The following is a 14,758-nucleotide window of genomic DNA, read 5'->3' as shown; positions in this document are numbered from 1 at the left end:
CAAGCTTCCTTAGAAAAGTGATCCGTTCATGATACGTTTTTACTAATTTTTTTTAATATTGATTCGTTGATTTGCAGGCAGGGTTCACTTGGAGAGAGAGAGAGAGAGAGAGAGAGAGAGAGAGAGAGAGAGAGAGAGAGAGAGAGAGAGAGAATTATTATCTATTATACTCATTTCCCGTTAATGATACTTTTTTTTTTTATTCGTTGATTTACAGGCAGGTTCACTTAGAGAGAGAGAGAGAGAGAGAGAGAGAGAGAGAGAGAGAGAGAGAGATTATTATCTTTCATAATCAATTTTCGTTAATGATACGTTTTTTTTTTTTTTTCGTTGATTTACAGGCAGGGTTCACTTAGAGAGAGAGAGAGAGAGAGAGAGAGAGAGAGAGAGAGAGAGAGAGAGAGAGAGAGAGAGAGAGAGAATATTATTATTATCATCTTATCATAATCATTTATTACGAAGGAAGCTTCAAACTGTTACAACATAATGATAAAAAAAATCGTGTATAATTGTAAGTACTACACGGAAGGTGAGAATGCTTGATGAAACAAATTAATGCAATTGAGTGTGTGTAATGGTTGGTTTGGAAGGAGTTAAAGAGCGTGACTAGTTTATATCCAGGTGGTGGACCAGTGGTTAGGTTCACTGGCAGCGTTTCATATGCTCGTTTGCCCTCAAGTTGCTCTTTCCTTATTGGCAGGTTGGGGGGGGGGTGAGACAAGAACGAAGCAACGTCAGCAGTAGCTGGAACAGTATTAATCCAGACACCACGCTTGCTGCATCTCTCCAGTCACCACACCACCACCGACCCTCGAGTCTACGCAGCCCAGTGTCCGTCTGTGTCTTGTCGTGGGCGTGACGTTCAGCAGCGGCAGGAACAGCAACGGGAAGCTTGATCTGCGTGGGTTCGTGCGGCGGGTGACGTGCCGCTGCTGTGAGGTTATCGGACCACACCACACACACACACAGCACAGAGGAGGAGAGGTTAGTGGTTTTATGTAAACGAATAGTGTAGGTATGAGTGTTGGTGTGTGCGCGTTGACACTGCAGTGGTGATAGGAAATTGTTAGTAACTTGAAGGTTGTTAGGAATGTTGAATGATAAAGGATAACTGGGTGTGTAGGATGTGCACTGTCTATTGGAAGGTTAATTGTACGATGTCTGTCTGTGTCAATGTAGGATGTATCAGGAACCATCGGCTGGGAGGAATGAACTGAGCGTGAATGGCTCGTGGCAAGAGGAGGCAGATGGGAACTAACTGAATGCAGTGTGATAAAATAGGAGACAGAAGGGATGGATGGTGTGGTGCGAGTGTTTGGCTGGGTTAGGGCACTGTGAAGACGTGTAACTGAGTAGAGACGAGTGAAAGGCTGGCTGAGGCAGTGGTTGAGTTTTAGGACAGACAGATGAATAAAGTGTTTAGAGTGAGTTTGGGCACATTATGGATGGAAGTGAAGACGTGAAGGAATGTGTGGTGTTGGTCATTTAGAGATAATTAGTGAAAAAGATACTGCTGTTCATGTTTTTGTGATGGTATTGGTGGTGGTGGTGGTAAGAATACGTAGAATGAAGAGTGAAAGGCTGATTGAGGCAGTGAAGGAGTTTGCTTAGGGCGATCTTGCTTGTTAGCTGTAGGGATAATTAGTGAACAAGTAAACAAGGTACTGCTTTGTTCATGCTTATTCTTGTCCATTACAGGCGTTGACGATCCAAAGGCCTGACTCCACAGCGGTAATGAGCCTCGTCTACCTTGCACTTAACGGACAATGCTCACTACCACCTCTGCCACCGCCACTGCCGCCGTTGAGGAGACTGACTGGCTGGATGAGTGGGTGATAGAGGCGAGGCAGGTGTGGTGAGGCGGAGGATTGGAGACGAGAACCTACAGATGACGGCAGACACGGAAGATTCCACTAACCAGGTAGATGAATGTGTGACAAGATTGGTTGTGTGGGTGAGGATCGGGTGTGGGGAAGTTTGAGGGGTTTGACGTGGTGTGGTTTACTGAGACTGGCGTGGAGATGTGAGAATGAAGGGATGGGAGTGTCAGGATGAAGGGCCAGGATGCTACGTCACACGGGAGACGCTGGGAGGAGAACGAGGGAGAAGGGTGTAACTGGAGTGTAAGTGGAATAACGATCGAGGAGGGCGAGTGAGAGGCTGACTGAGGCAGTGAAGTGTGTATTGTAGGACAGTGTGGCGTGGTACATATGGAGATAATCAGTTAATTTTCTCCATTACAGGAGTTGGTGATCCGAAGCCGTGACTGCAGCGATCCCGTGCGTCCTGCACCATCAGGGAAGGACTCTTTGGCTTCGCACTGCGCCTACATTGACCGTTGCCGCCGCCGCTGCTACCGCTACTCGGAGGGGCACTGCCTCGCATTGGGCCTTCACTGCCGTCCCGCTAATACACGTGTCGCCGTCGCAGCTACTGGCACTGAGGGACTTCGCCTCGCAGCGGCCTGGCAAACACCTGCTACACCACCACCACCACTAACTCCACCACCGCAGTCCAGAGATTCAGCTTCGCATAGCAGACATCCTCCTATTCAACGCTTGCTGCCACTACCACCTCATTATGGTGTCACTGTACTTGGATCTGTTGTCACTACTGAATAATAATGTGTAAAGAAATCTTTGTTTCGGTAAATTTCCTTTCCTGGGAATATTTGTGGGTTTTGTTAAATTTCCTTTCCTGGGAATATTTGTGGGTTTTGTTAAATTTCCTTTCCTGGGAATATTTGTGGGTTGTGGGTGGTTTCAGTGAGTAGTCGCCTCAAGCTGGCTTGGATCCGTCTGACACACCAATATTGCCTCCATTGACCACCACCTACACTCGCTCTAAACGATCACACCCCAGAAATAAAACGCGCTAGATTTGAAGCTTTTCTATTTTTATCATAAGCAATACAAAAGTGGTTGTTAGGAAATGAAACTAAAGCGAAAAAGTTACATGACATTGATCAATGGTCCCAAAATACCATCTGGCTGAAAAATCTTCAAACGGTCTACATAAAATACAGCACTACTGGCCACTAAAATGGTAAAATCTAGAAAAAATGGCACTACTGTGGCAAAAAAGCCGAAAAACCTAAAAACGTACAACGGTCTACATAAAATACAGCACTAATACAAAAACTGAAAATGGTAAAATCTAGAAAAAATGGCAAAGCCGAAAAAACGGGCCCTAAAATCTAGTGGCAAAAAAAGCCAAAACGGGGTAAAAAAAACGGTAGAAAAATGGCAAAAAAGGCAAAAAAAAAGTCGGGCCCTAAAATCGTACTAAGTCGAAAATACTCTAAAGAGTCTCCGGAGATAAGGTGGATGCATATTGGAGCTAAAATTAAATACAAGAGTCTCCCTACACTTTTATTCAATTTTTGACATTATTACACATTGCCTGCAAAAAACCCCCAAATATTTTCAACTGAATAAAACAATATATATACAAAGAATACAGAGAAAGTCTACACAAATTTTCAACTTAAAAATAAATACAGAGAAAGTCTACACAAATTTTCAACTTAAAAATAAAAATCAACTTAAAAAATAAAACTAGTATAAAAAGTGAGCAAAATCCTATGGTGAAAAAGTCTAGACAATAAATAGACAAATTTTCAACTTAATAGTATAAAAAAAAAAGTCTACAATGATTTTCAACTTAATAATAAATAATATATAAAAGAACTTAAGTCTACAATAAATTTCAAAAAAAAAAAATAAACATCAATTTAAAATATACAATAGAGATTAACAGAATTTTCAACTTTGAAAAAAGAAATTTCAACTTCAAAAAAAAAAAAAAAAAAAAAAAAAAAAAGAGAGAAAAACAAGAGAAAGAGAGAAAAAGAAGAGAGAAAAAAAAAAAGAAAAAAAAAAAAAAGAAGAGAGAGAGAGAGAGAGAGAGAGAGAGAGAGAGAGAAAAAAAAGAGAGAGAAAAAAGAGAGAGAGAGAGAGAAAAAAAAAAAGAGAGAGAAAAAAAAGAGAGAAAAAGAAAAAAAGAGAGAAAAGAGAGAAAAAAAAAAAAAAAAAGAAAGAAAAAAAAAAAAAAAAAAAAAAAAAAAGAGAGAAAAAGAGAAAAAAAAAAGAAAAAAAAAAAAAGAAAAAAGAAAGAAGAGAGAGAAAGAAAGAAAAGAGAAGAAAAAAGAGAGAGAAAAAAGAGAGAAAAAAAAGAAAGAGAAAAAAAGAAAAAAAAAAAAAAGAGAGAGAGAGAGAGAGAGAGAGAGAGAGAGAGAGAGAGAGAGAGAGAGAGAGAGAGAGAGAGAGAGAGAGAGAGAGAGAGAGAGAGAGAAGAGAGAGAGAGAGAGAGAGAGAGAGAGAGAGAGAGAGAGAGAGAGAGAGAGAGAGAGAGAGAGAGAGAGAGAGAGAGAGAGAGAGAGAGAGAGAGAGAGAGAGAGAGAGAGAGAGAGAGAGAGAGAGAGAGAGAGAGAGAGAGAGAGAGAGAGAGAGAGAGAGAGAGAGAGAGAGAGAGAGAGAGAGAGAGAGAGAGAGAGAGAGAGAGAGAGAGAGAGAGAGAGAGAGAGAGAGAGAGAGAGAGAGAGAGAGAGAGAGAGAGAGAGAGAGAGAGAGAGAGAGAGAGAGAGAGAGAGAGAGAGAGAGAGAGAGAGAGAGAGAGAGAGAGAGAGAGAGAGAGAGAGAGAGAGAGAGAGAGAGAGAGAGAGAGAGAGAGAGAGAGAGAGAGAGAGAGAGAGAGCAATCAAAGTAAACAATCAAATAGTAATAATATACATGAAAACAACATTTTTAAAACAACACACACATTAATCTTGTGCCCTCCATACACCCTTGCTAATGTCATTAAAATGGTCTAATGGTACACAAATCTCAAGGTAAAATGTGTCCCAGTACTGAAGGATTAAAATAGTGAAGGCTGTGGCCATTAATCCTTTGACCACCATAGACCCTTGCTAATATCAATAAAATGGTCTAATGGTACACAAATTCAAGGTAAAATGTGTCCCAGTACTGAATTGATTAAAATAGTGAAGGCTGTACCATTAACCCCTTCATTACTAGACTGGGATCTGTGTATTAATTAGACCATTTTATTGATGCTCATATTTATAGACATAGAGTCTAATGTCATTTCAACCCATATTTAGTCATCTAAGTATTATTTTTACATTCTTTTATTGATAGATTTGGTCATGGATTATACTTTTTCAAATCGGAATTGTTATACATGATTTTAGACCCTTTGACACATGAATACTAAGAGTCCAAAGACTATTTTATTGAGATATCAGGATGAACATGATTTTATACTAGGAGAACATGAGACATGATCAGAAAGGGATCAGAGGCAGAATTATACTTTTCTTATCGTCACCATCACTACTGGGACATAACTACCTCACTGTCATTTTAAATATTCACATTGACATTGTGAGATCTATTGTGGCAGATTATCATTGACCTTGAAGTCATTCAAGAGATAACCTTCAGAATCACTGAGATGAGAGACACAAAGACCATATTGAAGAAAGTTCAAAGAACATATGATACACAGTCTTCACTAATAAGAACTGGGACAGAAATCCTTGAGATTTGTGTACCAAACACAAGAGTGCCATTAGAATTTTCATTGAAATTACAACCATAGAGAGAGAGAGAGAAAGAGAAGAGAGAGAGAGAGAAGAAGAGAATTTTCAGAGAGAGAGAGAATCTTGAGAGAGAGTAGAGAGAGAGAGGTAAAAACCTGTCCAGAGAGAGAATCCTTTGACCACCATAGACCCTTGCTAATATCAATAAAATGGAGAGGTGTATGGAGATCACAAGATTAATGGCCACAGTCTTCACTATTTCAACCCCTTCAGTACTGGGACACATTTTTACCTGAGATCTGTGTACCATTAAACCATTTTATTGATATTAGAAAAGTTTATAGACATCAGAAGGTTAATGGTCACAGTCTTCACTATTTTAACCCCTTCAGTACTGGGACACATTTTTACCTTGACATTTCTGTACCATTAGACCATTTTATTGACATTAGGAAAGGTCTACAGAGGTCAGAAGATTAATGCCACATTCTTCATTATTTTAACCCCTTTAATACTGGGACATCTTGAGATTTTGTGTACCATTAGACCATTTTATTGACAGTAGGAAAGATCTATAGACGTCAGAAGACTAATGGCCACATTCTTCACTATTTTAACCCCCTTCAACATTGACACATTTTTACCTTGAAATTTGTGTACAATTAGACATTTTATTGACATCAGGAAAGGTCTAAAGAGGGCAGAAGAATAATGGCAACAGTCTTCACTATTTTAATCCCTTCAGTACTGGGACATATTTCTACCTTGAGATCTGTGTACCATTAGACCATTTTATTGACACTAGGAAAGATCTATAAAGGCAGAAGATTAATGGCCATAATCTTCACTATTTTTACCCCTTCAGTACTGGGACACATTTTTTACCTTGAGATTTGTGTACCATTAGACCATTTTATTGACATTAGGAAGGGTCTATGGAGGTGACAAGATTAATGGCCACAGTCTTCACTATTTAACCCCTTCAGTACTGGGACACATTTTTACCTTGAGATTTGTGTACCATTAGATCTTTTCATTGCCATTAAGAAAATCCATAGAGAGAGAGAGAGAGAGAGAGAGAGAGAGAGAGAGAGAGAGAGAGAGAGAGAGAGAGAGAGAGAGAGAGAGAGAGAGAGAGAGAGAGAGAGAGAGAGAGAGAGAGAGAAGATTTGTAAAGGCAGAATAACTGGAGAAACAGTCTTGAAAACCCTGCCAGTCATCTCTGTGGCCTTGGAAAATTGTTATAGAGAGAGAATAAAGAGTTTTGAAGAATGTTTTTACAGTTCTAAAGGCAGAAATAACAAGATTTCTGTATTATTAAGTGGAGAAACAGTCTTGAAAACCCTGCCAGTCATCTGTGTGGCCTTGGAAAACAGTGGTGGTGACAGAATAAGGGTATTTTTATGGTTCCTGAGGGAGAGTGACATTTCTACAATATTAAGTGTAGAAACACTCATGAAAATCCTGCCAGTGATCTCTGTGGCCTTGGAAGGTGTGTTGTTGAGACACCAAAGTGTTTGTGAATACAGGCCTTTGTCTGACACACAAGCAGCAACAATGCACATTCTTCATTCCTCTGAGTTCAGTAAGTGAAGGAGTGAGTGAGTGCTGAGTCAATCTCTTAACAAGCACACTGCATCTTTGTCCAGAGAATCCAACACTTGCTTCACAAACTCATGTGGGGGATTGAAATAGTGAAGACTGTGCCCATTAATCTTGTCACCTCCATACACCCTTCTTAACCCCTTCAGTACTGGGACACATTTTTACCTTGAGATTTGTGCACCATTAGACCATTTTATTGACATTATTGAAGGTCTATGAAGGTCACAAAATTAATGGCCACAGTCTTCACAATTTTCATCCCCACATGAGTTTGTGAAGCTGTACAAAATCACCAAATAGTCACCACAAGGAATATGGAAATGTGTCATGGTACTGAAGGGTTAATGTCAAAAAGGGTATTACCATAGCCAAACTTTCTTCAAATGCCCTCAAAACATGCCAAATGGTCTTAAAATACCATAAAACATGCCAAATAGTCTTAAAATACCATAAAAAACATGCCAAATGGTCTTAAAATACCATAAAAACATGCCAAATGGTCTTAAAATACCATAAAACATGTCAAATGGTCTTAAAATACCATAAAACATGTCAAATGGTCTTAAAATACCATAAAACATGCCAAATGGTCTTAAAATACCATAAAACATGCCAAATGGTCTTAACATACCATAAAACATGCCAAATGGTCTTAACATACCATAAAACATGCCAAATGGTCTTAACATACCATAAAAACATGCCAAATGGTCTTAAAATACCATACAAACATGCCAAATGGTCTTAAAATACCATAAAAACATGTCAAATGGTCTTAAAATGTCCTTATAATTAAAAATGCCAAACTGCTAATCTATCCTAACTATTCTTCATGGCTCCAGGTGTTGTCTTGTACTCTGGGTGTTGCTGATGGCTGTAGGTGTTGTAGAAGGCTTGTGTTGTGTTGTCGCTTGTCTTGTCTTGGCTTGGTGGTGCAGTGTTCCAGCAGCAGTGTCTCCTTGGCAGCATTCAGGGACTTGACTTTCCTGTAATGAGAGGTGCACTGTTTATATTGAGTCACCTTCACTATTTTGTAAACTGAACTGAACGCAACTCAAATGCCGTTAAAACATGTCAAACTTTTTTAACTGACCTCAAAACATGCAAAACTGTCTTAAAATCCTATCAAAACATATCAAACTGTCTTATAATTTCCTCAAAACCTGGCAAACTATCTTAAAATGCCCTCAAAACATACCAAACTGTCTTAAAATGTCCTCAAAACATGACAAACTGCCTTAAAATGGCTTCATAACATGCCAAATCTGTCTCAAATTAAAGATGTACTTACACATTAGTAGACCAATTCAGAAAATGAGCTTTCACCTAATCTTTTCAATTAAATAGAAAAATTTTAGTTTATTCTAAATTTCTAGTGTATTGCTATGATCTTAAATAATTAATATGCAACAAATTATACACAATGCACATGATTACAAAACAGAATTGTTACTTTCTTAGTTATGGAAATTTTACATCCTTAGGTTAACACAAGTAACTCAAAATTAAACTTGCATTAAAATCAATATACATATATAATTCAAGCTTCCACCTATTCCAGTATGATATCTTGGAAAAGGCTACCACTACCACTGTTAATTATAAATCAAATAAGAATATGCTGTTATTTACAATAATGCAAAATGCCTAACTATATATATATATATATATATATATATATATATATATATATATATATATATATATATATATATAAATTGCACTCAAAATCTGCCAAACTGCCTTAATATGCCCTCAAAACCTGCCAAACTGTCTTAAAATGCCATCAAAACATGTCAAACTATCTTAAATTGGCCTCAAAACCTGCCAAACTGTCTAAAATTGCCCTCAAAATATACCAAACTGTCTTAATATGCCCTGAAAACCTGCCAAACTGTCTTCAATTCACTTCAAAACCTCTCAAATTGTCTTAATATACCCTGAAAACCAGCCAAACTGTTTTAAATTGCTCTCAAAACCTGCCAAAATGTATTAAAATGCCCTAAAAATGTCAAACTCTCAAAATGCCCTTAAAACATGCCAAACTATCTCAATATGGCCATAAAACATGTCAAACTGTTTTAAAATATCCTCAAACATGCCAAACTGTCTCAAAATATACTAAACTGTCTTAAACTGCCCACCAAACACATCAAACTGTCTCAAAATACCCTCAACACATGCCAAACTATCTAAAATGCCCTTAAAATATGCCAAACTGTTTAAATATACCCTCAAAACATGACAAACTGCCTCAAAATTCCTCAAAACCTTAACTGCCCAACCTAACCTAATGTAACCTAACCACACCTCCCACACCTCACACCACACCACTGACCTGCATAAGGAAGAGAGCCGTGTGACCTCAGCGTTGAGTGGCCACCTCCTCTCGGGTCACAGTGAAGTCACATTCCAGGAATCCTGTGGCAAAGGTCAGAGGTCACACAGGTCACACTGGGATAGTAATAATAGTAATTGTATTAGCACAAGAGGAGGAGGAGGAGGAGGAGGAGGAGGAGGAGAGAGAGAGGAGAGAGAGAGAGAGAGAGAGAGAGAGAGAGAGAGAGAGAGAGAGAGAGAGAGAGAGAGAGAGAGAGAGAGAGAGAGAGAGAGAGAGAAAGAGAGAAAGAAAGAAAGAAAGAAAGAAAAAAAGAAAGAAAGAAAGAGAGAGAGAGAGAGAGAGAGAGAGAGAGAGAGAGAGAGAGAGAGAGAGAGAGAGAGAGAGAGAGAGAGAGAGAGAGAGAGAGAGAGAGAGAGAGAGAAACAATCAAATGTAATATATCATGAAAACAAATTTTTAAAACACATCTTAACTTGTGTCAAAAAATTGTCTTAAAATTGTTCTAAAATCTCTCTTAATGTGTCCTTAAATTGATTAAAATGTCAAACTGTCTTAATCTGACCACCAAATGTCAATGTCTTAAAATGTCAAAAAAAAAAATGTCTGAATTGAAAAAATAAACTGTCTTAATTTTAAGACCACCAAACTTCTAATATCAATAAAATAATATAATCACAAATTAATGCCACTGTCTTCACTATTTCAACCCTTCAGTACTAAATTTTACCCTAAACTGTGCCAAAACCAATTGATATTAAAAAGTATAACATCAAAAATGTCACATCTTCAAAACCCCTCAAACTGAAAACCTTGAACTGTACCAAACCAAACATTAAAAAGGTCTACAGAGGTCAAAAAACAACCAAACTTCAAAACCCAAACTGACATCTTGAGGACCAAGACCAAACAGTAGGAAAGATCTATAGAGTCAGAAGACAAGGCCACAACTAAAAATTGAGACACAAAAAGGAAAAGAAAGAGACAGGAAAGGAGAGAGAGAGAGAGAAGAGAGGAGAGAGAGAGAAGAGAGAGAGAGAGAGAGAGAGAGAGAGAGAGAGAGAGAGAGAGAGAGAAGAGAGAAGATTAATGGATAATCTTCACTATTTCCCTTCTCTCACTTTCCTTTTTTTTTCCTTCCTTTTCTTCTTCTTCTCTTCCTCTTCCTTCTTCCTCTTCAGAGGGACAGATTTTCCTTGAGAGTGAAAAATCTTAAGAGAGAGAGAGAGAGAGAGAGAGAGAGAGAGAGAGAGAGAGAGAGAGAGAGAGAGAGAGAGAGAGAGAGAGAGAGAGAGAGAGAGAGAGAGAGAGAGAGAGAGAGACAAGTATTATTAAGTGGAGAAACAGTCTTGAAAGAGAGTGTTTGAAAACAGTGGTGGTTGAAGATAAGTTCCTGCAGAGTGACATTTCACAATATATTAGAACACTCATGAAAACTAGTGATCTTCTTGGTGGGCTTTGTTGAGACACCATGTTTTTTACACCTTTTAAAACACAAGCAGAAATGCACATTCTTCATTCCTCTGAGTTCTAATAAATATATGCTGAATAAAAAGATATCTTTGTGAGAAAACACTTACAAAATCATGCATTGAAATCATGAAGACTGTCCCATTAATCTGTCACCTCCACACCCTTCAACCCCCAGTACTGGGACATTTTCTTTGGAGATGTGACCATTAGACATTTTATTGACATTATTGACATGAAGCACACTTTTAATGCCACAATTTTCATACACATGATTTGTGAAGCTGACAAAATCACCAAATAGTCACCACAAGGAATATGGAAATGTGTCATGGTACTGAAGGGGAAGCAGGATACCATGCCACTCTCTTCATGCCTCACATGCAAATGGTCAAAATACCATAAAACATGCCTAGTCTTAAAATACCATAAAAACATGCCAAATGGTCTTAAAATACCATAAAACATGCCTGGTCTTAAAATACCATCATGCCTGGTCTTAACATACCTCATATCATGGTCTTAAAATACCATCAAACATGCCATGGTCTTAAAATACCATCATGTCATGGTCTTAAAATGTCCTTATAATTAAAAATGCCAAACTGCTAATCTATCCTAACTATTCTTCATGGCTCCAGGTGTTGTCTTGTACTCTGGGTGTTTGATCTGTATGTTGTAGAATTGTGTTGTTGTCTTGTCTTGTCTTGGCTTTTCAGTGTTCCACAGCATGTCTCTCTTCACATTCAACTGACTTTCCTGTAATGAGATGCATTTATATTGAGTCACCTTCACTATTTTGTCTCTCTCTCTCTCCTTCATGTCCTTTTCTCTCTCTCTCTCTCTCTCTTCTCCTATCCATATCTGTCTTATCTCTCTCTCTCTCCTCTCTCTCTCTCTCTCTCTCTCATACCAAACTGTCTTTGTCTCTCTCTCTCTCTGCCTTTGGCTTCATCTGCCAAATCTGTCTCAAATTGATGTCTTCCATTAGTGACCAATCATGAGTTTTCACCAATCTTTTCTTAAATAGAAAATATTTATTCTAAATTTCATGTGTATTCATGATCTTAAATAATTTATCTTTTCCTGCACTCTTCCTTAATTCACTTTCTTTTCTGGAAATTTTCATCCTGTGAGTCACAGTCTCTTCTTCATTAAAATCAATTCATATATAATTCAAGCTCACCTCAGTATGATATCTAAAAGGCTACCACTCACTAATTACAAATCAAATGACACTGGTACACACAATGCAAAATGCCACCACATATATATACAAGCCACTCAGCCTGCCAGTGTCCCTGAAAACAGTTACTCACTTTGTCACTGGATCATAAAAAACACACAAAGCGAGTAGATGAAGCACTGATGGAGCGATGGCGTGCATGTACTTCATCGCTTCAGGAGCAAAAATTTTAAAATACCTTGAAACACCCTTAAAACACCTAATATAGCCTTAAAACAGCCAAAAACAGTCTTACACACCCTAAAACATCCTCAAATAGCCTTTAAACAGCCCTAAAAAGCACTAAAACAGCCTTAACCAATTACCGCCCAGTGGATCATGTTTGGTGATTGTCTTTGATGGCCTGTATCTTAAACATGCTGAGCAAATTGAGTTTAGAAAAGTGTTCTTACAGTAAGCAGAAGTGGGAGGACCTATTTATAGCAACGACATTCAAATCTCCCAGTGGTCACGTCATTAGGAGGATTGAATTTTGTGAATTTTTTGTTCATGTTCAGTAAAAAATGGTGATGAAGTGTATGTCATATTTCTTGATCCTTTTCACTATACAAGCACAACACTTTCTACATGACATGTCAGTTGAATGATCTGCCCTATCACACCATCTACCGAATTGCAAGTTCACTACAATTAGAGGTGACAAATATGGTCCACTGGGCGGAACCGTTATCAGTCACCCAGTGTGAGATTCACAGCAGCACAGCAGCACAGTTGCCTGTAGATGTACTGTATACATCCTCCTGATTCTCTGATATTGTGAATGAATACTTTACAGAGCATATACTTACTAGCTTGAAAAGTTATTTTGCTCAACAGCTGCGAAATATGTCTAATGCTCCTGTGAAATGCCTCAGTGTGCAAGAAGCTACACACTTGTTATGTAGTGAGGAGTTCAACGTTGATCATGATGCAGAAGTAATAATAGACTTGGTGAACATTCCTCCTGATGATGATCTAAGTGATGAGGATGAAGTTGATGATGATAATACACTTATACCAATGGTAAAAGATGTCCCTGGTGCCATTGAAATTCATACCACACAAACCTGGCCAAGGAATGAAGAAAAAACGACGTCTGGACTCTGTTGATACACCAGTGTGGAGTAAGAAGGTTAGCGTTAGTTATTTGTTTTGTGTTAATAAAGTAATATGATGATGACTAACGTGTATTCACCAGATTCTTTACGTCATGTTTACTCAGGTATTTGTCTGTGGCCAGAATTACTCAAACACTGATTCATTGATTTTTCATCATTACTGTTGGAGTTTTAACTTGGAAATGCATGTAATGCTAAATATTTACTAAAGTGCTGTTTCTACTTCCAGGCACATGATACCACGGTACTCCAAGTGGGGTGAGATGTCAAACCAAACCGAAAAGCTGAAGGCCAAACTGCACCAACAACTTGACGGTCACACACCAGTTGACATCTTTGAGGATATTTCACCGACGACATCTTTGCGCTCATAAAGCGAGAAACAATCCGTTATGCACACACAGTGAAAAATGATCCCCTGTTTAGCTTGGAAGACCATGAACCAAAAGCCTTCATTGGCTTCCTGATCTATTCTGGGTACGTCACTCTTCCTAGCGAACCACTTTACTGGTCTGATGCTGATGATGTGGCTCAAAATACTGTCAAACAATTAAGCTCTATCCAGGAACAAGTACTTGAAGATAAAAGCGTACCTACATGTACAAGACAACAACAGTCGCCCACAAGATTGCACAGACAAGGCTTTCAAAGTCCGGCCCCTGATTGATATGCTAAATTCTTCATTCCAGCAGTATGGTGTGTTCCATAAGACTTTATCTGTTGATGAAATGATGGTGAGATACTATGGTCATGATGGCCTCAAGCAATTGATCAGGGGGAAGCCCATCCATCAGGTTTGGGTACAAGCTGAGGTCGCTTTGTGGTGATGAGGGTTATTGCTACAAATTTGACCTGTACTGTTGAAGTGTGACGTCGCACTGTGCATGGAGTGTTTTGCAAATTTCCACACACGTACATGAATATGAGGTCGAATGTTCATAGCAACAAATACAGTAATGTATATTTTGTGGATGAATAGCAGCAGTGCAGCAGAAAGTGATATAAAAGAGAAATATGTGTATGCCAAGTATTAGGACTCATTTTTGCTCATGTACAATTTATGAATAAAAAGGTACAAATTTGAAACATTACAATTAGCCCAATTTGTAACTAGAAAAATACGCAGATGCTAAGTATACTACAAAAAAAGTATAGAAACCTGGATTTTTTCCTTTACTAAGGTAAGTATATGCAATGGGGCCGAGACGCTAACTGATCATTTATGTCACCCTCTGCAACTCACTTAGGCTTTGACGCAAGTTATCATGATTTTTCCTTCAGCATGTCTTGGTTAGGTTACAAACACACAGCTTGCCAAAAAGTACTACAATCTCAACACGGGAAATAGGTCTGGGTGTTAATGGGTTAAACACCCTTAAAGCAGCCTAAAACTGCCTTAAACACCCTAAAATAGCCTTAAAACACTTTAAAACAGCATTACATATCCTGAAACAGCC

The 14,758-nt window shown here is 38.4% G+C and overlaps 1 protein-coding gene across 1 annotated transcript in view; it reads left to right on the top strand.

The window, feature by feature from the left end:
* Nucleotides 1-2,640, top strand: part of LOC123502283 — a 277,707-nt gene extending 275,067 nt beyond the window's left edge. Inside the window, exons 2-3 of the mRNA XM_045251507.1 lie at nt 1,699-1,921; nt 2,244-2,640. Coding sequence (XP_045107442.1) covers nt 1,889-1,921; nt 2,244-2,621 — 411 coding nt within the window. The 5' untranslated portion in view covers nt 1,699-1,888 and the 3' untranslated portion in view covers nt 2,622-2,640. The remainder of the gene's footprint in view (nt 1-1,698; nt 1,922-2,243) is intronic.
* The last annotated feature ends 12,118 nt before the right edge of the window (nt 2,641-14,758 follow it).

This window comes from Portunus trituberculatus, chromosome 11 (assembly GCF_017591435.1).
Source record: "Portunus trituberculatus isolate SZX2019 chromosome 11, ASM1759143v1, whole genome shotgun sequence".
Taxonomy (NCBI): domain Eukaryota; kingdom Metazoa; phylum Arthropoda; class Malacostraca; order Decapoda; family Portunidae; genus Portunus; species Portunus trituberculatus.
The sequence above is the reverse complement of the archived record's forward strand: the minus strand, read 5'-3'. Positions and strand labels throughout refer to the sequence as shown.